The 26,633-nt window shown below is 43.0% G+C and overlaps 1 protein-coding gene across 16 annotated transcripts; it reads right to left on the reverse strand.

The window, feature by feature from the left end:
* Nucleotides 1-270: 270 nt before the first annotated feature.
* Nucleotides 271-23,262, reverse strand: Zmym5 (zinc finger MYM-type containing 5). Of its 16 annotated transcripts, none has more exons than XM_087912115.1 (9): nt 23,137-23,249; nt 22,038-22,093; nt 16,836-17,279; nt 16,544-16,634; nt 11,398-11,680; nt 9,369-9,531; nt 8,038-8,244; nt 6,671-6,817; nt 271-509 (listed from the first exon to the last, which is right to left on the reverse strand). In XM_087912115.1, exons 3-9 carry the CDS (start codon nt 17,217-17,219, stop codon nt 396-398), a joined length of 1,389 nt encoding a protein of 462 aa, XP_087768241.1. In that variant the 5' UTR covers nt 17,220-17,279; nt 22,038-22,093; nt 23,137-23,249; the 3' UTR covers nt 271-395. The 16 variants fall into 16 exon arrangements, with proteins under 16 accessions (XP_087768241.1, XP_087768237.1, XP_087768235.1 ...); XM_087912111.1 differs by lacking the exon at nt 271-509 and adding an exon at nt 17,770-17,931 and having other exon boundaries at nt 5,435-6,817; nt 22,058-22,093; nt 23,137-23,262; XM_087912109.1 differs by lacking the exon at nt 271-509 and adding an exon at nt 17,770-17,931 and having other exon boundaries at nt 5,435-6,817; nt 23,137-23,262.
* Nucleotides 23,263-26,633: the final 3,371 nt, after the last annotated feature.

Here is a 26,633-nt window from a genome sequence, read left to right on the forward strand (position 1 = left end):
ACCTCGTGTACTGAAATTACAGACCTGCTGCCAAACAGGCTAATGCAGTGTTGCAAGACCAAACCCAGGACTTTGTGTGTGCTATGCAAGCACTCCACCAATTGAAACTACATCCTTGGCTTAAAACAAGGTACAGTTTAACACAAGTGATTTAGTGAGTATTCTGACAAACGCTCTCACGCAGTAGCATCATTGAATATGCAAGTGTTCCCAGGCAGATGGAAGTATCACTTAGGTCATTGCTAATAAAGACACTGTTTCACAAGAAAAGCCATCTTAGGGTTTTATTGCTGTGAAGAGACAAGACCCCACGACCACGGCAACTCCTATATTTAATTGAGTCTAGCTTACAGCTCATCATGGTGGGAAACATGGCAGTGTAGTCAGATGTGGTGCTAGGGAAGGAGCTGAGAGTTCCACATCTTGATCCAGAGTTTCTGAGACCTCAAAATCCACCCATAGCGACACACTTCCTCCAACAAGGCCACATCTTCGAATAGTGTTACTCCCTGTGGGTCAAACATTCAAACAGGAGTCCATGGAGGCCATTCCTATTCAAACCACAAGCCCCAAAGGTGGAAAAGAAACAACTCATACATCCTAAGAATTTAATAGATGATAAAATTACTATCAGGAATCAAAGCAAAAGAGAAAATTATCAAATTCAGGGTGATCAGGAACTTAGATGACCATCAAATTTTTAGATTTGTTTATTCTTCTTTGGGAAAATATCAAATGACAGATGATGCTGGTGCAGCAGAAGGGCATGGAGAACCCTGGGGTCCAGGACTGGGGGAGGCTTAGGGAGCTGCAGTAGTGGTTGTGGCTGTGGTCCAGGCTTCCAGGATTGTGGAGGTGAAGCTGAAGACAAGAAATAGAAATACATCATCCAGCTAGGCTGTCTAGTCAAGGACATGAAATCTGTTGTGGGATATTTGTACACTGTGTGAAAATTATGTTGCTGTGATTGGTGTAATAAAGAGTTGAACAGCCAATTGCTAGGCAAGAGAGAAGAGGTGGGATTTCAGGCAGAGAGAGGAAGTCAGAGGGATAAATGTAGGGGCATTGGGGACACCAATGGAACAAGTCAAACATACATGGCAGGAGAAAAATAACCAAGCCATGTCATAGAATATAAGTGAATAGAAACAGAAGAGCTAGTTTAACAGTATTTGTGGGCTAGCAATTCCAACAAGAAAGCTTACTACCAAAGTCCTTGGCACTACAAAAATCTATCAACGTAATCCATCATATAAATAAACTGAAGGAAAAAAACCATATGATCATTGCATTAGATGCTGAAAAAGCATTTGACAAAATTCAACACCCCTTTATGATAAAGGTCTTGGAGAGATTAGGGATACAAGGTTCATTCCTAAATATAATAAAAGCAATATATAGCAAGCCGACAGCTAACATTAAATTAAATGGAGAGAAACTCAAAGCCATCCTACTAAAATCAGGAACAAGACAAGGCTGTCCACTCTCTCCATACCTCTTCAATATAGTGCTTGAAGTTCTAGCAATAGCAATAAGACAGCATAAAGAGATCAAGGGGATTCGAATTGGAAAGGAAGAAGTCAAACTTTCATTATTTGCAGATGATATAAGAGTGTACATTAGCGACCCCAAAAACTCTACCAGAGAACTCCTACAGCTGATCAACACCTTTAGTACTGTGGCAGGATACAAGATCAACTCCAAAATATCAGTCGCCCTCCTATACACAAAGAACAAAGATACAGAGAGGGAAATCAGAGAAACATTACCTTTCACGATAGCCACAAATAGCATAAAGTATCTTGGGGTAACTCTAACCAAGGAAGTGAAAGATCTATTTGACAAGAACTTTAAGGTTTTGAAGAAAGAAATTGAAGAGGATACCAGAAAATGGAAGAATCTCCCATGCTCTTGGATTGGGAGGATCAACATAGTAAAAATGGCAATTCTACCAAAAGCAATCTATAGATTCAATGCAATCCCCATCAAAATCCCAACAAAATTCTTCACAGACCTTGAGAGAACAATAATAAAGTTTATATGGAAAAACAAAAAAACCCAGGATAGCAACAATCCTATACAATAAAAGTACTTCTGGAGGCATTACCAACCTTGACTTCAAGCTCTATTACAGAGCTATAGTAATGAAAACTGCTTAGTATTGGCACAAAAACGGAGATGTTGACCAATGGAATCGAATTGAAGACCCAGATATTAATCCACAAACCTATGAACACCTGATTTTCGACAAAGGAGCTAACATTATACAATAGAAGAAAGAAAGCATCTTTAACAAATGGTGCTGGCATAACTGGATGTCAACCTGTAGAAGAATGAAAATAGATCCATATCTATCACCATGCACAAAACTCAAGCCCAAATGGATTAAAGACCTCAATATTAATCTGCCCACATTGAACCTGATAGAAGAGAAAGTGGGAAATAGTCTACAAGACATGGGCACAGGGGACCACTTCCTAGGTAGAACCCCAGTAGTACAGACAATAAGAGCAACAATGAATAAATGGGACCTCCTGAAACTGAGAAGCTTCTATAAAGCAAAGGACACTGTCATTAAGACAAAAAAGGCTACCTTCTGACTGGGAGATCTTCACCAACCCCTCACCAGACAAAGGTCTGATCTCCAAAATATACAAAGAACTCAAGAAACTAGACACTAAAACTCTAATTAACCCAATTAAAAAATGGGGTACTGAACTGAACAGAGAATTCTCAACAGAAGAACTCCGAATGGCCAAAAGACACTTAAGGTCATGCTCAGCCTCCTTAGTGATCAGGGAAATGCAAATCAAAACCACTTTGAGATACCATCTTACACCTGTCAGAAAAGCTAAAGTCAAAAACACCAATGATAGCCTATGCTGGAGAGGATGTGGAGTGAGGGGAACACTCATCCATTGTTGGTGGGAATGCAAACTTGTGCAGCCACTGTGGAAATCAGTGTGGCGGTTTCTCAGGAAACTGGGAGTCAACCTCCCTCAGGACCCAGCAATTCCACTCTTGGGTATATACCCTAGAGATTCCCTAACATACTACAAAAGCATTTGTTCTACTATGTTCATAGCAGCACTATTTGTAATAGCCAGAACCTGGAAACAACCTAGGTGCCCCTCAATAGAAGAATGGTTAAAGAAGGTGTGGAACATATACACATTAGAGTTTTACTCAGCGGTAAAAAACAATGACATCTTGAAATTTGCATGCAAATGGATGGAAATAGAAAACGCTTTACTGAATGAGGTAACCCAGACCCCAAAAGAGGAATATGGTATGTACTCACTCATAAGTGGATTCTAGCCATAATTAAAGGACATTGAGCCTATAATTCATGATCCTAGAGAAGCTAAATAAGAAGGTGAACCTGAAGAAAATCATATAGTTATCCTCCTGGATATTGGAAGTAGACAAGATTGCCAGGCAAAAGTTGGGTGCACGGGGGTAGGGGGTGGATGTAAGGGGAGATGTGTAGAGAGAATGGAGAAGGGGAGGATGCGAGAGAACTTGGGGGGAATGGGATGGGTGGGATGGAGGATGGGTGGATATGGGAGCAGGGAAGTAAATATCTTAATTAAGGGAGCCATTTTAGGGTTTGCAAGGGACTCGACTCTAGAGGGGTTCCCAGGTCTAAGGAGAGGTCCCCAGATTGTTCCTTGGGCAGCAGAGGAAAGGGTGCCTGAATTGGCCTTGTCCCATAGCCACACTGATGAATATCTTGCATATCACCATAGAACCTTCATTTGGCGATGGATGGAGATAGAGACAGAGACCCACATTGGAGCACTGGACTGAGCTCCCAAGGTCCAAATGAGGAGCAGAAGGAGGGAGAACATGAGCAAGGAAGTCAGGACCACGAGTGGTGCGTCCACCCACTGAGACAGTGGGACTGATCTAATGGGAGCTCACCAAGGCCAGCTGGACTGGGAGTGATGGAGCATGTGATCAAACTGGACACTCTGAATGTGGCTGACAATGAAGGCTGACTGAGAAGCCAAGGACAATGGCACTGGGTTTTGATTCTACTGCCTGGACTGACTCTGTGAGAGCCTGGTTTGTTTGGATGCTCACCTATATAGACCTGGATGGAGGGGGGGAGGACTTTGAACTTCCCACGGGGCAGGGAACCCTGACTGCTCTTAGGACTAGAGAGGGAGGGTGAGGTGGGGAGTGGGAGGGAAAAGGGAGGCGGAAATTTTTAATAAATAAGTAAAAAAAAAAGTCCTTGGCGATCTCAAGATCTCCCTGTTCTCCCTGTCCAGTAAGGAATCTTAGATTACTGACTTTTTTCCTGGGTTCATCCCTAAAGGATGAGGTTTTAAAGATTATGCTGCTGCTGGCATGCAGACTCAGACTCAGGCTGGCCAGCAGACCAGGTTCAAGGCTTTTGTCATTTTTAAAAAAGATTTATTATGTATAGTGTTCTGTGTGTATGCCTATATGCCAGAAGAGGGCACCATGTGGTTGCTGGGAATTGAACTCAGAACCTCTGAAAGAACAGACAGTGCTCTTAACCGCTGAGATATCTCTCCAGCCCCTTGACACTATGTTTTGGGGACTACAATGGTCATGCTGGTCTTGTTAAGTGCTCCAAGAAGGTAGCAGTTGCCATCTAAGGGGTCATCATCTTGGCCAAGGTTTCCACTGTTCCTATGTAGACTACTGTGGGAACAAGACTGACAAGTCCCATACCATTCCATGAAAGGTGACAGGTTACGGAGACTCTGTGCTGGTATGTCTCATCCCTGCCCCCAGAGGCACTAGCATTGTTTCTGCTCCTGTACCCAAGAAGTTTCTGATGATGGCTGGTATTGACTGCCACCCTGGGCAACTTTGCCAACCTTTGCCATCTCCAAGACCTACAGCTACCTGACCCCCAACGTCTAGAAAAACACTGTGTTCACCAAGTCTCCTGATCAGGAATTCACTCGCCATATTGTGAAAACCCGTATGAGAATCTCTGTCCCAAGCTCCAGCTATGGCTACCACATAAGGGTTTTCATACAAGAAAAAAAAAAAATAGAATGAATTAAATCTTGAAAATTTTTTTTTCTTAGATTCATAATTTTTCAAATTTCATACATGGAATATACTTTCACAGAAAAAAGTATACCACTGAAAAGTTAAATACACACATACACAGGTTTTTTTGTTTTTAGACAGGGTTTTTCTGTGTAGCCCTGGCTTGCTAGGTATACCAGGCTGGCTTTGAACTCACAGAGATCTGCCTGCCTTTTGCCTCCCAAGTGCCAGAAATAAAGGCATGTGCTCACCACCATGCAGCTACACACACACATACTTTTTAATGATTCTTGTATTCATACTAACATAAAAATAGCTATATTTATAATTATAATTCTCATATAACAAAAGCTAAAACATTTACAGATTACATTGAAAACGAAAAATATAAAGCCAATAAATTCAAATTACCTTTATTTAGTGTAACAAATGAACTGATTTGCACAAAGAGAAAAATGGTTTAACAAAAACACAAGAATTTGGTTTACTAGCAAATAGCTGTAGCTGCAATTCTATTCTGTTCTTAAACTGTTTGAATGCTTTCTTTTTTGGTTTTCCAAGATAGGTTTGTTTTTTTTTTTTTTCTGTGTAGCCCTGGCTGTCCTGGAACTTGCTCTGTAGACCAGGCTGGCTTTGAAACTCACAGAGATCCACCTGCCTCTGCCTCCCGAGTGCTGAGATAAAAGGTGTGCGCCACCACCGCCTGGCCTGAACATATTTCCTTTAACAATGTCAAAAATGCTTATTACATATGTATCTTGTATTCTCTGGCTCTCGGGCCATTAAGTGAGAATCCTCTGAGAACAACTTTATCAAGGTGAGACCCCACACAGTGACAAAACTCAAACTGCTTTTAATAATCACTCCAATTGCCTTTGCATCAGGACAGGAATATTTTTACTACTTATTTGCTATTTGATGTACTGGAATTGAACTCCTATAAGAGTTCCACTTAAGAGTGCCACAATGTAATGGTACTGGCTCCTGGTACTAAACTTTTCTGGGTGATGCAGACACTGTCATGTCTAGAGCAGACAGGACATTATGTGTACAACAGCAGCACACCATTTTCCCCATCTTCATAACATCTGTGGTCTATACCGTCATCAGTTTTACTTTCCAAGTTTGATTTTAACTTTGAATACTTAACGCTGTTGTTGATGTGCATTTCACTTTCTTCATGCTTACTAAGAATATGGGACAAATGCTGCCAATCTCTACACCCATTCTCATTTCTCAGTTGGTTTTTCCCTTCCCCAAACAGTCTGCAATACAGGCAGAACACCGCATCTTTGGAGGCTGAATAGAGCAGCCAGGACCTGGAGGCCTTCTCACCGCTTGGAAGGATCCGAGTGTAGTAGGCTTCGGAAAACTTCCTCCCTGTACTGTCCTTTGGAAAATGAAAATTTCTTATTTGAGGTGGATCATTTTTGACAAGACTATCACGTTGTTTCATATTCAAGATCCGGGGCCAGGAGCCTGGATCTGAAGAGAGCACACCTGACATACCAGAGTCTGAACTCCCGTCTCCCAGGTGCTCTTGAACTGTATCAGGCACTGCTGTCACAGGGGCTGAGTTCACATGTGACTCCCCCGATGTGTCTAAGCTACATTCTGCTGTAACTTCTATTACCTCTGAAATCTTTTCCTTTTTTTCTGGTATTTCTCCTATTTTTTCTGAAAGTGTACTTGATTCATATAATCGCCTTTCATTTTCTTCTCTGACAGCATTCCTTTTTCTGTTTTGTAAAAGTGGTATTTTTGATTTTGTTTCCATTATCTGTAAAGAAATAGAGATTACAACTTTATTGACATTTAAAAAACTGAAATATAGAAATAAGATCACGGTTAGCTATCAAAGAAATAAGGTAAACCAAAGTCTGCACTCAGTGTACAAAGATACGTGAAGCAGAGCATTCAAACTGCTAAATACAAGAGCAAGCAGAATTAGGCAGAGTACACCTATCAGGACGGCTGCAACTAACAGACAGAAATGGAAACATGACAGGGACACGGTGAAAAATGACAACGTCACTACAGCTCTGGTGGGAATTTAACAATGTGCGTTGAATTGGAAAAGCGATTTGGCAATTCATCTGACACTGTTGAAACATGATCCATACAGACAAGGTATATTAAATAAGTATAAAGCCAGGCAGTGGTGGGCATGCCTTTAATCCCAGCACTTGGGAGGTAGAGGCAGGTAGATCGTTTCAGTTTGAGGCCAGCATAATCTACAGGACAGCCAAGGCTATGTAGAGACACCCTGTCTTGAAAAACCAACCAACAAAACAACAAACAAAAAACTAAGCATAAACTGGCAAAGACAGTAAACACCTTAAATCCCAGCACTAAGGAGGCAGAGGCAGGCAGATAGTGTGTATTGCTTTTGAAGAGGGCCTGAGTTCTGTTCCCAGCACCAATGTTGTACAGCTAGCTCCCAAATGCCTGTAACTTCAGCTCCAGGGGGTCTGATGCCTTCTTCTGACTCCATGGGAACTGCCGTCACATGTACACATCTCTCTCTCTCACACACACACACACACACACACACAATTAGGGGCAGGGCTGGAGAGAGGGCTCAGCGATTAAAGAGCACTGGCAGCTCTTTCAAAGGTCCTGAGTTCAGTTCCCAGCAACCACATGGTGGCTCACAATCATCTGTAATGAGATCTGGTGCCCTCTTCTGAGCTGCAGGCATGCACGCAGGCAGAACATTGTGTACATAATAAATAAATAAATAAATATTTTTTAAAAAAATTAGGACTAGAGAAATTCCATAAGCAGTTAAGAGCACTGGCTGCTCTTCCAGAGGATCTGGGTTTGATTCCTAGACTCACATGGAAGCTTCACATTCGTCTGTAACTCCAGTGCCAGAGGAGCCAACATTCTTTTCTGGCCTCTGAGGGCATCAAGGATAAACGATGCACAGACAAACATGCATGCAAAACACCATGTACATGAAATAATATTACAGAAACAAATGAAACAAGGAATTACCTCTTTATATTCATTGGCACAATTCTGGCAGCAGAAGCTCTTTTGCTGACCCGTAATCAGAACCTTGTGTCCAGTATTCTTGGGAATATACTTGCCACACTGTTCACAGCAGTTCATTATTAGACCATTAGTCAATCTGTATTCATTAAAGCAATTGTTACTACAAAGCTTATGTGTTACACTGTTAATACTGATTTCATGACGAACCTGAAAGAAAACAAAATTTCTTAAGACAGTATTTTCCAATTTATTGCCCTACAGTATTTGAATTTTTTAAAAAATATTTGGGAGGCGGATGAAGGGAATCATCATCCATGCGTAGAATGGTGTCTGTGCATCTAGCAGTACGGTGGTTCTAAAGCTGCAACTAAAATAAATTTATGTCTTTCATTTGAATGGCCCCCAGTTGCTCAATATCAGATTTAGCTACTGAGGATAATGTAAAACAAAGGACTGCCTGAATAATATCTGGCTCCTCCTCTTGAACATGTATCCAACTACTTATTTACCCCATACATTCTTAGGATCTGTTGCTTATTGTCCTTAAATTACTGAATTACAATTAATTCTACAGAAACAGACATGTACTTTCTTCTTCTTCTTCTTCTTTTTTTTTTTTTTTTTTTTTTTGGTTTTTCGAGACAGGGTTTTCCTGTGACTTTGGAGCCTGTCCTGGAACTAGCTATTGTAGGCCAGGCTGGCCTCGACTCGAACTCAACAGAGATCCACCTGCCTCTACCTCCCAAGTGCTGGGATTAAAGGCATGCACCACCACCACCAGGCCAGACATGTACTTTCTACACTATGAAAATGTTGTATATCTATTTCTATACAAACAAATATGTTTTGAGGGGAGAGACAGGTCTCACTATTATGTATGAGCAACCACATGGTGGCTCACAATCATCTTTAATGAGATCTGGTGCCTCTTCTGACCTGCAGGCATGCACACAGGCAGAACATTGTGTACATAATAAATAAATCTTTTTTTTAAAAAAATTAGGGCTAGAGAAATTCCATAAGCAGTTAAGAGCACTGACTGATCTTCCAGAGGAGTTATTATATAGCCTTAGCTCTCTAGGAACTCACTATATGTAGAGCTCAAATTCACAGAGATCTGCCTGTTCCTGTTTCTCAGATGATGGGATTAAAGGTGTACACCACTACTCAGTAGTAAATCTTTTTAATAAACAGAATTCTAACATCTTAGTAGTTTTTCCAACCTGAGAATCTAGAATATAGACATTATGTAGATGACAGAGCTTACAGTGGTACTTAAAACTCAGCATTATGCCTATGAGCTTAAATAGTAGTTGTATAAAGAGTCAGACCTCTCCTAACTTATTACACATGATACATCTTGACTTAGTAAAAGGTTCTTTTCTGAGATCCTGGTAGTATTCACAGGGAGACAGAGATGCAGTATAATATTCTGATGAGGACTTGCTTGACTCAAGTGGAGGAATAACGGTTGCTGTCTTCATAGGAGAATCTCTGCAACACAAGGGAAAAAATAAGTCTTAAGATCACCATGATTTAAAATCCACTCTCAACTTTACTTCCACTATTTCCTAAATAATACAGAAGAAAATTCAAGTGTAAACTCTTTGGCAATATTAGAAACGCACTAAAGGCCAGGCAATGTTAGCAGATGCCTTTAATCCCAGCACCCGGGAGGCAGAAGCAGGCAGATCTCTGTGAGTTTGAGGGCAGTCTTGTCTCAGTGCAAGTTCCAGGACAGCTAGGGCTACATAAGGAAACCCTATCTTGAAAAAACAAAACAGAAACAACAAAAGCACTAAAAATTCTTAGCATTCTAGAAGGATTAAAAAATGTTGCTCATTGGGGCTAGAGACAGCGTGGTGTTTAAGGGCACTGGCTGTACTGGGTGGTGGCGGCGCACACCTTTTATTCCAGCACTTGGGGCAAGTCAGGTAGATCTCTTTGAGTTGGAGGCCAGTTGGTCTAGAGAGTGACTTCCAAGACAGCCAGAGATACATGAAGAAACCATCTTCAAATTCCGACTCCTCCCCCAAAAAAGGGTACTGGTTACTCTTGCAGATGACCTAGGTTTGGCTCCTAGCACCCACATGGTGGCTCACAACTGTCCATAACCCCAGTTCCAGTGAACCTAGTGTCCTCTTTGGACCTCTGAGGGCACCAGGCATGCACGGAGTATACTTACACAGACACAGGTAAAACACTCATAAACATAAATAAATTCTTTAAAAACATAAGCAAAAACAAGCAAACAAACCGCTGGTAAGAAAAAGCAAAACCAATGGTGCTAAGCAGATGGCTCTTGGGTGCATGTACTGCTGTACAGAGAACCTAAGCCTCCACGAGGCACTTCAGGACCACCAGTTAACCCTAGCTACTGGGTGATGCAACATCTCTGAATTCTGGAGCATTTGTACCTACACACACACACTGAAGTTTTTGTTCTTTATTTTTATTTTATATGTATCATTATTTTGCCTGCATGTATATTTATCACATGGATGCAATGCCCACTGGGGCCAGAAGAGGGTGTTGTATTCCCTGGGACTGGAGTTAACTATAGTTAACCTGGATGCTGGAAAAATCAGAACAGCCAGTACCCTAAAGCACTGAGCCATCTCTACAGCCCCATAAAAAGGTGGTCTAAGTCTTTAATCCTGCACTGGGGGGGGGGGGGGGGGGGGAGAGGCAGGTGGATCTCTGTGACTTCGCTATGTGAGACCAGCCTGGTCTACAGAGCAAGTTCCAGGACAGGCTCCAAAGCTACAGAGAAACAATGTCTCAAACAAACAAAATTATATATATATATAATATAATACATTAAAAAATAAAAAAAATAAGCTAGGCAGTGGTTGTACACCCAGAGAGGCAGGCAAATCTCTGTGAGTTCAAGGCTAGCCTGGTCTATGGAGTGGGTTCCAGAAAGGGCACCAAAGCTACACAGAGAAACCCTGACTCGAAAAAACTTCAAAATAAAGGGGGGGGGGGGCAAACGTAACACCTAAGAGAAGGGTACTACTAAGTACCTCAATTTTAAAAAACCTGAAAATGAGGGCTTGGGGCTGGAGAGATGGCTCAGTGGTTAACAGTGCTGGCTACTCTGCCAGAGGTCCTGAGTTCAATTTCCAGCAACCACATGGTGGCTCACAACATCTACAGTAGCATCTGATGCTTTCTTCTGGTATAAAGGTGTACAGGCAGATAGAACACTCATATACATAAATAAATCTTTAAGAAAAAGAAAACAATAACTTGAAAACATATCTGCAACATCTATAAGTCTAGCTTACAGTTATACCCGGAGTATTTATTTATATTGGTGACATTAACCCACATGGAGAAATGCTGAGGTCTGCTTACTTTTTACATGCTACATTCCGTGTCTTTCGAGTCCGTTTATGAGAGAAAGAAGAAAGGCAGGTGGTTGAACAAAAGAGGTGAGCTGATCCTTTTCGCTGATAAGCTGTCTGCCCCTTCTGCAGAGGATTTTTGCAGTTTGCACAAGTGATTTTAACTGGTTTAATAAGATGCTGGTTTGAGGGCTGGAAATTCTGTTTAGGAAGTGAGGCCACTGGTGATAAAGAATCCATTCCTTGTTGTTTCTGGTTACGAGGAAATGATGCTGATTGGGAGATCCAGGAATCTAAAACAAAATGTATAAGAGAAAGTCATAGAATAAATAAAAATACACATTAGGACACATTTGAATTTAAGGTTTTAAGAGACTCATAAGCATGTGGTTAAAGTAAAATAACTTTGACAATCAATCCAGGATTCCTCCTACTGTTTGACTGGGTATGAAATGTTTCCCGTGGGTTCACGTGTTTCCACAACTGTCTCCATCTGGTGGATATATGGCCTACCTGGTAGAGACAGGGACTAGGGAAGGGCTTAAGGTTACAGCACTATAGCCTGGTTCAAGCTCCTGCTCTCTGCTGTACCATAAGAAGCAGGTGTTATCCTGTATGGTGGTGTAACCTATAATCATAGTGTGATGGAAATATAACAGAAGGAAGACCACAAGGTTAAGGCTAGCCTGGGCAAGACTATCTCCCAAAACAAGTGTTACAAGCAGCTGCCACCGGCTCCTCCAGCTTTGGAGCTACTTGTCATCTTTTCCTGCTGCAATGTATTACCTCAAAGCATACGCCAAACTATGTCCCTCCTACCTCAAGCTGTTTTTCAGGGACTTAAACGCAGCTATTTTTAACTAATATAGGGCTGGAGAGATAGCTCAGAGGTTAAGAGCACTGGCTGCTCTTCCAGAGGTCCTGAGTTCAAGTCCCAGCAATCACATTGTGGCTCACAACCATATGAATTGAGATCTGGTGCCCTCTACTGGTGTGGAAGCATACAAGTAGGAAAACACAAATAAATCAATCTTAAAAACAAAACAAAAAACAAACAAAAAAACCAACTTCTTAGCCGGTGGTGCATGCCTTTAATCCCAGCACTTGAGAGGCAGAGGAAGGTGGATCTCTGTAAATTCGAGGCCAAACTGATCTACAGAATGAGTTCTAGGTCAGGCTCCAAAGCTACAGAGATACCGTTTTGAAAAACAAAACAAAACAAAACAAAAATTCTTTAAAAAGTACCTAATACAATTACTTTATCTGCACTATCAGGAATATTTTCTTTTATCAGCAAAAAAAAAAAAATGTTTCCTAAGATTATGCAATGTGACAAACCACCAGCTATTGTCGCAGTCCTCAGACACAGAATCTGTCTCCTGAAATTTACTACATTTTACAAGTACATTAAGCTTTGTGGGTTTGTTGCTATTTCTCTGTGGCGCTGGGGATGTACACGCTAGGTAAAATTCCCAGTCCTCTGGCTAGCTTTTCCTGTTATAAGCTGAGATTATACCTAATTCCCTAGTGCTGTAAAGAATAAATGGAATACATAGTCAACTGCAGAGCAAATAGAAGTTACACTGGGATCACTTCCTCTGCTTACTTAAACTTAAATAGCCAACCAGGTTTAAGCAGCAGCAGGAAAAAAAAAAAACAGGAATTTTTACAAGATTTGTCATTGCTAAGACTATGGGGGAAATAAAACCTCAACTCCCAAAATAGTTATGTTTTGTGGATTTACTGATACTTAAGGGAAGCACATCTTTATGTAATTAGGAAACAAGGATATCATTTTTAAAAATTTATTTAACTTTTATTTTATGTGCATCGGTGTGAAGGTGTCAGATTCCGGGGAACTGGAGTTTCAGGCAGTTATGAGCTGTCATGTGGGTGCTGGGAATGGAACTCAGGTCCTCTGAAGAACAGCAGTGCTCTTGACCGCTAAGTCATTTCTCCAGCACTAAGATACCGTTATTATATTGCCTAAAATGGTAATTTATCTGATAAAAAAAATCACTTTGAGTTTGGCACATACATAAAGTGTGTACAATTTTACAAGGCAAATATTTAAATTTCTAAATAAAAACTTCTGGCTGGGTATGGTGTTGCCTGCCTGTAACCCCAAGTGTTGCAGAGGCCAACATGACTGGCCGAGCTCTAAGACAGTTCTATATATCCTGTCTTTAAATAAATCAGTTAATTTACCAACTGAGAGAGAGGAGAGAGAAGTATTATTGTTTCTATTCTACTTGAAGTCTTAGTCAAAATTTCTTATGCCACATGTTCGGGATGCACTTTAAGATCAGTAGAAGCTGTCTTAGCCGCTGTTCTACTACTGTGAAGAGACATTATGACCAAGACAAGTCTCTCTCTTTTTTTTTTTTTTTTTGGTTTTTCGAGACAGGGTTTCACTGTAGTTTTAGAGCCTGGTCTGGAACTAGCTCTTGTACAGTGGTGCACTCTTTTAATTCCTGCATTTGGGAGGTAGAGGGGTGTGGATCTTTGTGAGTTTGAGGATCTCCTATTCTATAAAGTGAGTTTCCAGACAGCTAGAGATATAGTGAGACCCTGTCTCAAAAACACAAAACAAACAAAAACCACACTACACACTATACACTACACTACACTACACACACACACACACACACACACACACACGGGAAATTAAGACCTAGAGGTTAGACAGTTCATCCAAAAGTTTAGCAAGCAGTAGAACCACTGTAAAATCTGTGGCCATTTCTTCCACTGACTGAACTCAGTTAATCTGATTATCTAGTTTGCTCTAGGGATTGCAAAATTCCATTTCCCACGCACTAGGATTTTAGGGAGGCTGCCACACCCACTCAGTTTTTATGTGGAGTCTAGGCATCTGAACTCTGGTCTCCATGTTTAGGCAGCAAGCATTTTAATCTTTTCTTTTTTTCCTTTTTGGTTTTTTTTTTTAATATTTATTTATTTATTATGTATACAATATTCTGTCTGTGTGTCTGCCTGCAGGCCAGAAGAGGGCACCAGACCCCATTACAGATGGTTGTGAGCCATCATGTGGTTGCTGGGAATTGAACTCAGGACCTTTGGAAGAGCAGGCAATGCTCTTAACCTCTGAGCCATCTCTCCAGCCCCCTCCTTTTGGTTTTTTTAAGAGTATTTCTCTGTTTAACAACTCTGCTGTCCCGGAACTCACTTTGTAGACCAAGCTAGTTTCGAACTCACTGAGATCCACCTGCCTCTGCCTCCCAAATACTGGGATTAAAGGCATGTGCCATTACTGCTCCTTAGGCAGCAAGCATTTTACCTATGAGCTATCTCCCCCAGCGGGATATTTTATTAGTTTTTATCTTATTCCTAGTTAAGTTTCAGGAGAAACAGGAATTACCTAGTTATTAAAATACAATGCCTTTGAATCATTATCATGGGAGGGAGGGAACGGGAGAAGGAGTGAGGAGAAAACTGTGATTCAGGTGTAAAATAAATAAATTAATCATTAACATAGCTAGAAATGCTTATAAAGCAAGACAAAAACAATACAAGAATGACAAAAAAAATCCTATAGATTTCTTTTGGAGGCAACAGAATCCCACCATGTAGCCCTGGTTGGCCTCAAACTTGCTATACAGACCAGGTTGATCTTAAACACAGAGATGTACCTGCTTCTACCTCCCCATTGCTGGAATGAAGACCTGTGACACAGCACCTGGACTTTACATCAGTTTCTTTAGATAAAGCTGCATGTGACAACAGCTACCCATGAAGTGGGATCTTCTTACTGCCACTTCCTCAGTGCTAGGATTACAGGTATGCACCACTAACCTAAGTTTGAGTTGTTAGGTCCTTTACTCTTTAGTCCTTAAAATTCGACACCCTAACAAAAAGCACTAAAAGCAAACCCCAAATTCATCCCCACCTCAGCTCTTAAGCCCCACACACATAACTTTAGAAAAGCCCTAAGTCACTGATTCAGCCCTTAAAGACAGTTAAGACATATATTACTTTCTATTTTGCAAAAATTACCCTCTCCAAATTGCAGATACAAAAGACTTCAGAAGTATATTAAGTAACATTATCTTCATATGAAAGCTAATAAATTATTTTATATAGAATATAACAGATATGAGTTCTAAAAAGAACAGCTACGGGAGCTGAGATGGCCTATCTAGTAAAATGCTTGTCCTACACTGTGCAAGCATGAAAACCTGAGTTTGATCTCTAGTACGCATGTGTAACTAAATAAAACAAATCAAGCGGGAAACAATAAAACAAACAAAAGGCAGGCCAATGAGATGGCTTAGTGGGTAAAGACACTTACAGCCAAGCCTGACAACTCAACTTGCATACTCAGATCCCAGACAGTAAAGAAAACTGATGACTGCAAACTGCCCTCCTGACCACTACATGAGCAAACACGCAAATGCAAACACACACACACACACACACACACACACACACACACACACACAAATCTAAAATTTTCTTTTTAAATTAAACCAATAAGCCGGGCACTGCTGGCGTATGCCTTTAATCCCAGCACTTGGGAGGCAGAGGCAGGCAGATTTCTGTGAGTTCGAGGCCAGCCTGGTCTACAAGAGCTAGTTCCAGGACAGACTCCAAAGCTACAGAGAAACCCTGTCTTGAAAAAGAGAGAGGGAGAGAGGGAGAGATAAAGCCAGTAATGGTGGCACATACCTTTAATCCCTGCACTCAGGAGACAAGAGACAGGAGGATCTCTGTGAGTCTGAGGCCAGCCTGATCTACATAGTGAGTTTCAGAGCAGTCAATGATTACACAGTGAGACCCTTAAAGACATTTTTTTTAAGGTTAAAAAGGAAAGAAAAAGATCTCTGAGTTCAAGGCCAGCCTGGTCTACAGAGTAAATTCTAGGATCGCCAAGATTACACAGAGAAAAAACAAAGTAAGAGCATTCATCTATAATCTCAGTGTTTGGAAGACAGAAAAACAGATCCCTGGGGCTTACCAGGTAATCAATCTAACTGAACTGGTGAGCTTCAGGGTCAGTATAAAAAAAACTATTTCAAAAAATAAGGTAGAGACCAACAGAGGAAGACAGCCCTGACCTCCAGACACATGAGTACAGACTCTCATGTGTAAATGTAAATGTACTCAATACAAGGCAAATAATACAACTTACTGCTTACCAGGATTGGGATGTGCTGCACATCTTCCATTCTGAAGCGCATCTGCTACATCCAGCCTACCAGGATTAAAAGGTCCTACTCCAGGCTTGGTCTGTGAAGTTAAAGATGAGGATGTTTGTACATTAACACTAAATCCTTGAGTGACATCTCCCAAGTTGGTACAGTGATGTACAATCTTTAAGTTCCTACCTCACCCAGTGTTCAGGGCTTATACCCGCTTCTACAATTGTAACATTAGTATTAGTAGAGTCACTTCTGTAGTGATACTGTTAGTACCCATTCCTGAATTTACCTTACTTCTTGACAGACTGGAAATGAAGAAATCCAAACTTTTGGTACTGTTTTTGTTTCCATGAGGTCCCCATTCAATAAAATTGGTAGGATTTGTCTCCTCCCCTTCATTTGTTTCTGTGTCCCCTTCATCATCAATAACAATTGTTTCACACGTATTTCCCTTCTGAGAAGTAAAATCGCTTAAAGGAGGAGGAATTATGGAGTAATTTCCTTGTGGATTTTCACATTTTGAAGATGAAACTACCAAGTTTCCTTCCTCAGCTACTGCCGGAGCACAAACTGGAGGCTGTATTGATTCAACAAACACAACATCATCATCTTCCACTGGTGAGCTTTCAGATGCACTGACTGAAGAGCCCTCATCTGTGAGGTGAGCTGCCATGGCCAATTTTCCTAGGAAGGCATGAGCCTTCCCACCGAGTGTTTACCCACACGGAAGAATCTGTAGGAGACAGAACAGAGCACTTTCATTTACTGCAGTGAGAGCACTGATAGAACTGTGACAGACCACTCGAGGGGTACTCGTTCTGTTTTCCTGTTCAGCACTTTGTTAAATTCTACTTCTTTCTGGTGTTTGATGGGAATTATGTAATTTGATACTAACTGTGCTTACTTTATGCTACTCTCCACTTACAACAAAAATAGCCTAAGCTTTCTTTAAATTTAAAATAACAAAATTTGGGCTCGAAAGATTGCTTGGCAGTTAGGAATTTCTATTGTTCACTTATACAAGACCCGAGTTCGGTTTCCAGCACCTGTATCAGGAGGCTCACACCTGCATTTAATTCCAGTTCCAGGGGTTGTGACACTCTCTTTCTAGACCACATAAGCACCAACATCAACAACTGTACATGTCCATACAGATACACAAGTAAAAAAATAAACCTGAAAAACAAAAAATATATGTATCAGCCAGGCATGGTGGCACATACCTTTTTTTTAAATGTATGTTTTTTTCTTTTTCTAATTTCCTTTTTTGTTTGATTAGTTTTGGTGTTTTGAGGCAGGGTTTCTCTGTGTAACAGTTCTGGTTGAGATCTGCCCGCCTCTTTCTTTATATAATTTTTAAATGTGTAAGTACTCTGCATGTATACCTGTAGAGCAAAAGAGGGCATCAGATCCTATTATAGGTGGTTGTGAGCCACCATGTGATTGCTGGGAATTGCACTCAGGACTTTTGAAGAGCAGGCAGTGCTCAGCACTTGAGAGGCAGAAGCAGATGCAAGAGAATCTCTGAGTTTGAGGCCAGTCTTGTCTATACAGTAAGTTCCAGAACATTCAAAGCTAAACAAAGACCCTGTCTCAAAAAAAAGAAACCCCAAAAACCAAAACAAAACAAAACAAAAAAATCCCCAAAAACTAAACAACTGAAACCAACCTAACAAGAAAATAAAATTATTCCAGAAGCTGGAGAGATGGCTCGGTGGTTAAGAGCACTGGGCTGCTCTTCTAGAGGACCATGGTTCAATTGCCAGCACCCATATGACAGTTCACAACTGTCTGTAACTCCAGTTCTAGGGAATCCAATACTTTCACACCAATGCACATTAAATAAAGTTAAATAAATTAAAAAATAAAATTCCAATAAATACCAACAACTGAGGTGTTGTAGTAAGACTGTTTGTTCGTTTCTCAGCTGCCCGGCAGCTCAGACCCACAGAAACCATATTATTAGCAATACTGTTTGTCCAATAGCTTAAGTATATTTCTGGCTAACTCATATCTTAAAAATTAACTCGGGTGCTGGAGAGATGGCTTGGTGGTTAAGAGAATGGCCTGCTCTTCCAAAGATACTGAGTTCAATGCCCAGCAACCACATGGTGGATCACAACCATCTCTAATGACAGCTGGTATCCTCTTCTGGACTGCAGGCATACACATAGACAGAATATTGTATACATAATAAATATTTTTTTAAAAAAATTAACCCATTTCCATTAATCTGTGTATTGCCACAAGGCTGTGGCTTACTGGGTAGTAAAGTTTTTCTGTCTACCTTTGGCGGGGCTACATGGCTTCTCTCTGGCTCCACCTCTCTTCTCCCAGCATTCAGTTTAGTCCTGTTCCCCCCCTCCCCCGCCTAGTTCTATTATACCCTACTTTGCTATAGTTCAAAGCAGTTCCTTCAATAACCAATAAAAGCAACACATAGACAGAAGGACCTCTGACACCACTGAGGTTCTTACATAATTACCATACCAGATGCTCTTAATGATCACAGTGAACATAATACTGTAACTCCTATTTTCTCTTGTGCTATCATTTTTCATTTTTTTCTCCCAATATCACAGTGCAATTTTATATTGGAATCTCCCTCCTCCCCCCTTTGAAAGCTTAAGTCCTTCTGTTAGACAAAAGCCTTAAGGTCTTTTCTTCTTCCTCTCCTCCTCTGTTCTCCTCAGTTTTTGTTTTGTTTTGAAGAGTTTTTTTGAGACAGGGTTTCTCTGTGTAGCCCTAGCTGTCCTAGAACATTCTCTGGAGGCCAGGCTGGCATCAAACTTACTGAGATCCGCTTGCATTTGCCTCAAGTGCTGGGATTCAAGGCAAGCGCCACCACTGCCTGGTTCAGAAACCTTTCCTTTATTGAGATTCTCTACTAACTCTAATAAGCTTCTAGCTTATTGACATAAAACCATTCAGTTACTGTGCTCAAAAGAGAAAAGTTACTGTTTGACCACTTAGTTATGTTACACTGAGCAAGTTACTACATCTCATTGAATTAAGTCTTCTAGATTGTAAACAAAATGGGGATATAAAACAAGATTATAGCTTGGTATGTTCCAAGACTGACGTTAGAACGTTACACATGCTAGGCAAGTACCATACGCCTAGTCTACCTCTCCAGCCCTAGATATTTTAAATCTTAACGGGTTACTGTTCTCTGATTTTATTTTTCCAATAGAAAATTTTACCTATAAACAGTAATATTTTTTAACTAACAGGATACTTAGCTAATAGATGATAAAATGGAAGATTCTGATTTTTTTCAACAGAGTGAAAACTGCCATTAAAAAATAAGTCAGAGTTGGGTCTGATGCACTTCCTTGATCCCAGAACTCAGAAAACAGAAGCAAATGAACCTCTGTGAGTTCAAGGCCAGCATGGTTTGTGTGGAGAGCATCAGGACAGCTAGACTACAGAGATGCTGTCTCAAAACAAACAGACAAAAAAAGAAACGAGTTGCAGTATTAGGAAGGTTAAGAACCACTGACTTACCAAGTTCCAGGATGGCTAGGTCTAGATAACGAGATCTTGTCTCAAAAACAAAATAAAAAAGCAAAAAAACATGGTATGGTAAAGTCTCTAAATGTATAGTGGCAATGTATAGGCAAATACTTAAAAATTTATATCTCATGAGGTCCAAAAGAAACTGTGGATATATGATTAACCTTGCCATTTTAGCCATGTGCCCTCTTTGGTCAACCTCTCTTGTTCCCCTCCAAGTCCATGGTTCAGTCCATTCTGAAGGCCCTGCTCTGAACTATTCCAGATGCCTCTGCCTGTACTATCCTCAAGGCTACAGTAAAAACCTTCTCCTCAACCATATCTTGGAGCAGTCACATCCTCGGTTCATTCAATGGTAAGTTTTACAGTTGTTTAAATTTGGGTCTATTTAATTTTGTTATGTGGTGCTTTTATATGAAAATTTAAAAAATAATAAAATCAGTAAATGTTCTCCATCAGACTGGCCTGTAGGCAAGTCTGTAGGGCATTTCCTTAGTTGTTGAATAATGTAGGAGGGCCTGGCCCGATGTGGGTGGTGTCACCCTAGGGGCAGGTGGTCTTGGGTTATAGAAAACAGGCATGGTGAACAATCAAGCAAGTAGCTTGAGTTTCTGCCTTTAGTTTCTTGCACCAACTTCCCTTCATGATGAACTGTAAATGTAAGACAGAGTGAGAAGAAAAATGCAATTGATAGCAGCCTGACTTGTGAAGTTTCAAAGGGAAGCAAAGGCTGACAGTCATCTTTTTTTCCCTCCTTCCTTTTTTTTTGCTTTTTTTGAGACAAGGTTTCTCTGTAGCTTTGGGGCTTGTCTTGGAACTAGTTCTTATAGACCAGGTTGGCCTCGAACTCAGAGATCTGCCTGCCTCTGCCTCCCGAATGCTGGGATTAAAGGAGGGCACCTGGCTCTCTGTCTAGCTTTTAAGAATGGAGACTGAACTGTGTGTAGTGGTGTATTCCTTTGATCCCAGCACTCACAAAGCCAAGAGCACGAGGATTTCTAAGTTGGAGGACAGTCAGATCTATAGAGCAAGTTCCAGGACAGAAAGGGCTACACAGAGAAACCCTGCTGGATGTGGGTTGCTAGGGTAGGTGGGAAGGAGACTGGGGAGCTGGAGAGGCTCAGCAGTTAAAAACACTAGTTACTCTTGTAGAGTGCCTGGGGGGTAGGGGGAGCTAGACAGAGAATGTTACTGTCTGATACTATAAGATACATCAGACAGGGGCTAGATAGATGCTCAGCAGTTAGGAGCATTTGCTGCTTTTCCAGAGGACCAGAGTTCTGCTTCTAGCATCCAACTGACCCTACTCGCAAATACCTGTAACTCTAGCTACGGCAGATTCAACACCTTCTTCTGGCTTCCTCAGGAACACAAAGACAACACACATACACTCTAAATATTTTTTTAAAAAACTAAAAAGAGATGTCTAAGAAGTACTACATGAGAGATTACAGGGGCTGGAGAGAAGGCTCAGTGGTTAAAATAATTGGCCGCTCTTCCAAGGGTTTGAGTCCCCACAACTCTAGTGCAACTCACAACCTGCTGTCTAGTTCCAAAGGATCCCCTGCCCTCTTTTGCCCTCTTCTTGAACACTGCATCCAAGCGGCACACTGACACACAAGCAGAACACCAATACATGGAAAATAAAATCTTGTAAAAAGGAAAAGAACTGTAATTCGCTAATTTGCTCTTCCTCAATCTTAACACATTTGTCAGTAATTTTTTAGGTATTTAACTTTTACTTTAAAACTTCATTTTAATGAACTGGAGCTTAATCTCATTAAAGAATTCTAGAAAACAGCAACATTAGTGGTACTTACAGGTGTGTCTCTTGCCACAGATTGCACTGGCTCGGCTTTCCAGCCAGAGACCACTCACTCAAACAGCACTTTTTCGAAGTAACAGAAAAGCAAACCTCATATGGAACAGTCTATCCTAGTAAGTTTAAACGGGAAAGCTACGCAAAATGACTCACAAAGGAGATGTTTTCCTTACTTCTGCCAAATGCTTCACCAGATTGGCTTGAAGGTTCTAGAATAAGAGAAAAAAACAAAACAAAACAAAAAATCTTTTAGCAACAATAGCGAAGAGGTAGCACCAACCCTGACCACCAGAGGAGGAAGTACGAAGGTGAAATCATTCCAGAGCTTTTCTAGCAACCTTCTCCAAATAAACAGAGATCAACTACAAATCTCTACAAAACTACAGCAAATCAAGCTCGATCTAGTCCTTCCAGTTTCAGAATTAGGAAGAGTGCACAGCTGCGTAGAAGGATAAGCGCGTCCTCCAAGTCAACAAGGGATTCGAATCTTATTTCTCTCAAGTCCACCCTGCGTCACCGCCACCAATTCAGTACCAAGAAGGTGAAAGGGGTTATACCACTGGTTCCATTTGCCGCAGGCACTTGCCCGGGACCTAAGATTCCTACACCTCTGAAGCCCACTACCGGCACCAAGTCAGTCATAAGAAATTGCTCCAGTAAGACTAGAAGCTGCTGCACAGCGCGGTGGAGAGGAGCGAAAGAAAAAACGCCACAGGACTTAAGCGGCGCCCCCACCACAGAAAACTTGGGCGCTAGATCAGACAGACGCGGTGAGAGTACAGCCACTAGGCGGGGGGTCTAACGGGCTCCTCACCCGACAGCCCACCCGCCCACGCGCTCACCCGCTCACAGCAAGAAAAGGAAAACACCCGAGACCCCCGGCCGCCGCCACCCCCACCCTGCGTCCCCAGGGCCCTGGAGTCCGCCCCACCCAGCCGCGCCCCTCAGCCTTCGGGTCGCACGCGAAGCCGCCTGGGACGTGAGCACGGCCCCCAGCCCACCCCGAGGCCCCGACGCAGCAGCGGCGACACCGGCCGCCGAGGGCTTCAGCCCGGATCGGTGGGAGGTTCCCGAAGCTGCCCTCACCAGCCGCCCCCGCCTCCTTCTCCCGAGGTTGTGCTGCTTCCACGCATCCCCACTCTCCGCGGCCCTCGACAGGAAAGACAGCGGGGTAAGCCTCACCCGGTTCTGGCTGCAGCTCCGCGAAACGAACCTCCCCTCCCCCGGCCCACCCCCTTTCGGCGACACTCACAACTCTGCTCGGTCCAGTCCCGGCTTTAGCGCTGGTGAGGAGGTAGCGGAGGCGGCGGCGCGGCGGAGCGCGGGGAGGCCCCGCCCTCCGCACGCTCATTGGCTGTTGGCGAAGGCGACCGGAATGCCTCGGGCATGTCCATTGGCTCCGTCGGCCTTCGTTCAGGACCCTCCTCGGTGAGGTAGTCAGACCGGCTGTCCGTCAAACCCGGGCCACGCCCTCGTGCCTGCCGTTCCCCCCCCCCCCCCCCCCCCCCCACCCCCCAACACACACTCACACAAACCCTCCCACCCCGCCGCCAGCCTCGGGCTTAGCAAGCCCTCCCTCCCTCGGTGCCCCCGCCCCGCCCCCACTCGCCGGGTCCGCCGGGGTCAGGAGCCCGAGAGGCGAGGCCCGCGGTACGGATCGCCGTGCGGCCTCGGGGGGGGAGATTCTTCGTCGAGGCTTCCCGCGGGGCCGGTATCGGGCCACCGGGCCTCGGCCACCAGACGGTCGCCGCGGTCCCCCGCGACTCTGCCCGAGGAGTGACGCGGCCTCGATGCCCCGGCGTCCTCCCTGTCCAGGCCGCCAAGGCCCGGGAGACGGCCGAGCCCCGCAGTGCCTGCGGCGGGCCGAGGGGGCGGGCCGGGCCGCGGCTGCAGGGCCCTGGCACACTGGCGGCCGTGCAGGCGCTTCCACCTTGCCTCGCCCGTGGGAATGGTCCCCCACCTCCGCCATGGCTGCGGCGGGAGGAGACGTCGTCCTCCATTTTGTGGGATCTGTTGGGACAACTTGGTGCCCATTAGAACCGAACCCCGTGGGACCGGGAAACTTGGCCCGGAATAGTCCCGACCGCGGTCTGCCATCGGCCGTGCCCTCGGCGGCTAAGGGCCTGCGCGCCTAGGTTGCGGCCGGGGCACACGACGGTGCGCGCCCCGGGGACCCGGGCTGTCCGGGCTCGGCCGTCGGTGCCTGGCAAGGCGCGCGCTCCCGGGCCTGCCCAGCGCCTGTGCCCTACGTTGACAGGGCCTCGGCCACCCACGCCTTTCGCTCCTCCTGCCCGACGTGGCCCCGTGGGCAGCTACTCTCGCCCGAGAGCCCCGCCGGACGCGTTCGGAGCGGACCCGCGGGAGGGCGGCACGAGGGTCTTTTGTTCCTCGTCTACACCTACGTCTGCGGCGGATGTCATGGTGCGGGATTTCCAGGACTCCCTGTAAAGAAAGACCTAGCAGATGCACCTCGCCCTGGTGGTTTGTTAGGATTACAGCTGATGCTGTTGCATTAGATCGAAGTAGTGGGTGATAGACTAAGTTGCTGTATGATGTGCGAAAATATGTGTCTCATTTTTATGTTTTTTGTTTTTTTTTAAAACATAGTGTTTCAATATCTAACATAGTCTGGCCTCCAAACTGTAGATCCTTTTCCTGCCTCTGGAGTGTTGGAATTGTAAGAATTACACCACCGCTGTTTTGCTTTTGCCTCAGATACGATTTCAAAACAAACAGATCCCACACCACGGGACACATGCCTGTAAAGCCAACATTCAAGGGATGGAGGTAGCAGGATCAGTCATGGCGCCCTGGGATACCTGGCATTGTCTCATATACAGGAAGCTGGGGAGGAATACGATAGAGAGATGTCTCAGCTAAGAGTTAAGACTGAATACTGCTCTTACAGACTACCAGGGTTTGCATCCTCCTGTGGCATTTTCCAATTGCCAGCAACTCTAGTTCCTGGAGAGCCAGTGCCCTCTACTGGCCAACCTATGCATGTAGGTGTGTGCATACATAGAAGCACGCATTAATTGAATGCATACCTTCAACGTTTAAAACACATGTCCAATCCCCCCTTTTTTCCTGAAGTACGATAAAAGCACATTTATTCAATGACAAGCATATAAACCTCTAAGTCATGTTCTTGTCTATGTAGCGATGGGAGAGCTGAATATGCCTTTCTAATGTTGTACATTGTGGGCATTCCCAACATCAGCATTTTATTAAAGTCTTCAATGACTGTTTGAAAATAAATGTGGTAATCATAACATTTCAATAATTGCTGAAGATGATAACCATTTTTTTATGTTTAGGTGTTTGGAAATACGAAGTTGTAGATACATTGAGTTGATACACAAAAGTTCCTTAGATTCAGAGAGATTAAATGTTAGGTTTGTGACTACAAGTTATGTATTTTCTGAAAATCCATCTCCACAATGTTTAGCATTAGTACTGTTAATAATTAAACCTAAAGCTACGTTTTCTCTTGTAATGACAAAAATAATAACTGTTAGTATGCTGTTATGTTCAGGGAGTGCATCAGTCAGTTTGATGCTACTATACCAGAGTGCTATACACAGTAAAGTTAGGACTACAGAAGAGTATTTGACTAATGGATTTCTGTAGGAATTCCTACAGCTAGTAGCCTTTAAGTTACCTGCCTACTTGGGCATGGCCTCTTATACTCTAAATGCCTATGTAAAGTGCACGTCTGGCCTCTCTTCCAACTGCAGTATTCGTTTGCTGTTCCCCATTCAAGCAGAGGACTGTAATCTGTGAGTCTACCCCTAAATAAATAATCCTCTATGATACTCAATTCTGAGCTACTGTGGGATTAAAGTGTCCATCTTCATCTGGCACCCCACGTTGGGTGCCAATTGTTGTAAGAGGAGACCACTTGTTTCCCAAATACTGGGCAGCTTAGACCCAAAAGTAATCCCACAGAAACTATATTGTTTAAATCACTGCTTGGCCCATTAGCTCTAGTTTATTATTGGCTAGCTCTTACATATTAATTTAACCCATCTCCATTAATCTGTGTATCACCTCGAGTCTGTGGTTTACTGGATAAAGTTCCAGCATCTGTCTCTGGCAGAGCTACATGGCTTCTCCCTTACTCTGTCCTTCTTTATCTCAGCATTCAGTTTAGTTTTCTCCGCCTATCTAAGTTCTGCCCTATCAACAGGCCAAGGCAGTTTCTTTATTCATTAATGGTAATCACAGCATACAGAGGGGAATCCAACATCAATGGATTTATTTATTTATTTTTAGTTTGTCAAGACAGGGTTTCTCTGTGAAGCCTCGGCTGTCCTGGAACTCACTCTGTAGACCAGATGGCCTCTAACCCACAGAGATCTGCCTGCCTCTGCCTCCCAAGTGCTGATCAAAGACTTGCACCACCACTGCCTGGATAATGACTTTAGAGACTGGAAATTTCAACAGCAAGCCACATCTGGTGTGCAACTCTTGAAGTGTCATAAGTGCTAGATAGAGAGGGCAGGAACTAAGCACTGCAGAAACTCACTTCTATAATGAAGCCACTCCTTCAGTACCTATTTGACTCAGGATTTCTCTAGAAGTCCACCTAAAATGGTAGAAAGCTCATGATCCAGGCACCTCTCAATGTCCTGATTTCCTTGGCAATCTCAGCAGCAGATCAAATTTAATATATATTTTGGAGGGAACATTCAAAGTATAATGGAGATTTGAAAATCTGGAACCATGTTTTTTCATTACTGATAAGTG

This window comes from Myodes glareolus, chromosome 12, assembly GCF_982192425.1.
Source record: "Myodes glareolus chromosome 12, mMyoGla1.1, whole genome shotgun sequence".
NCBI classification, from domain to species: Eukaryota; Metazoa; Chordata; class Mammalia; order Rodentia; family Cricetidae; genus Myodes; species Myodes glareolus.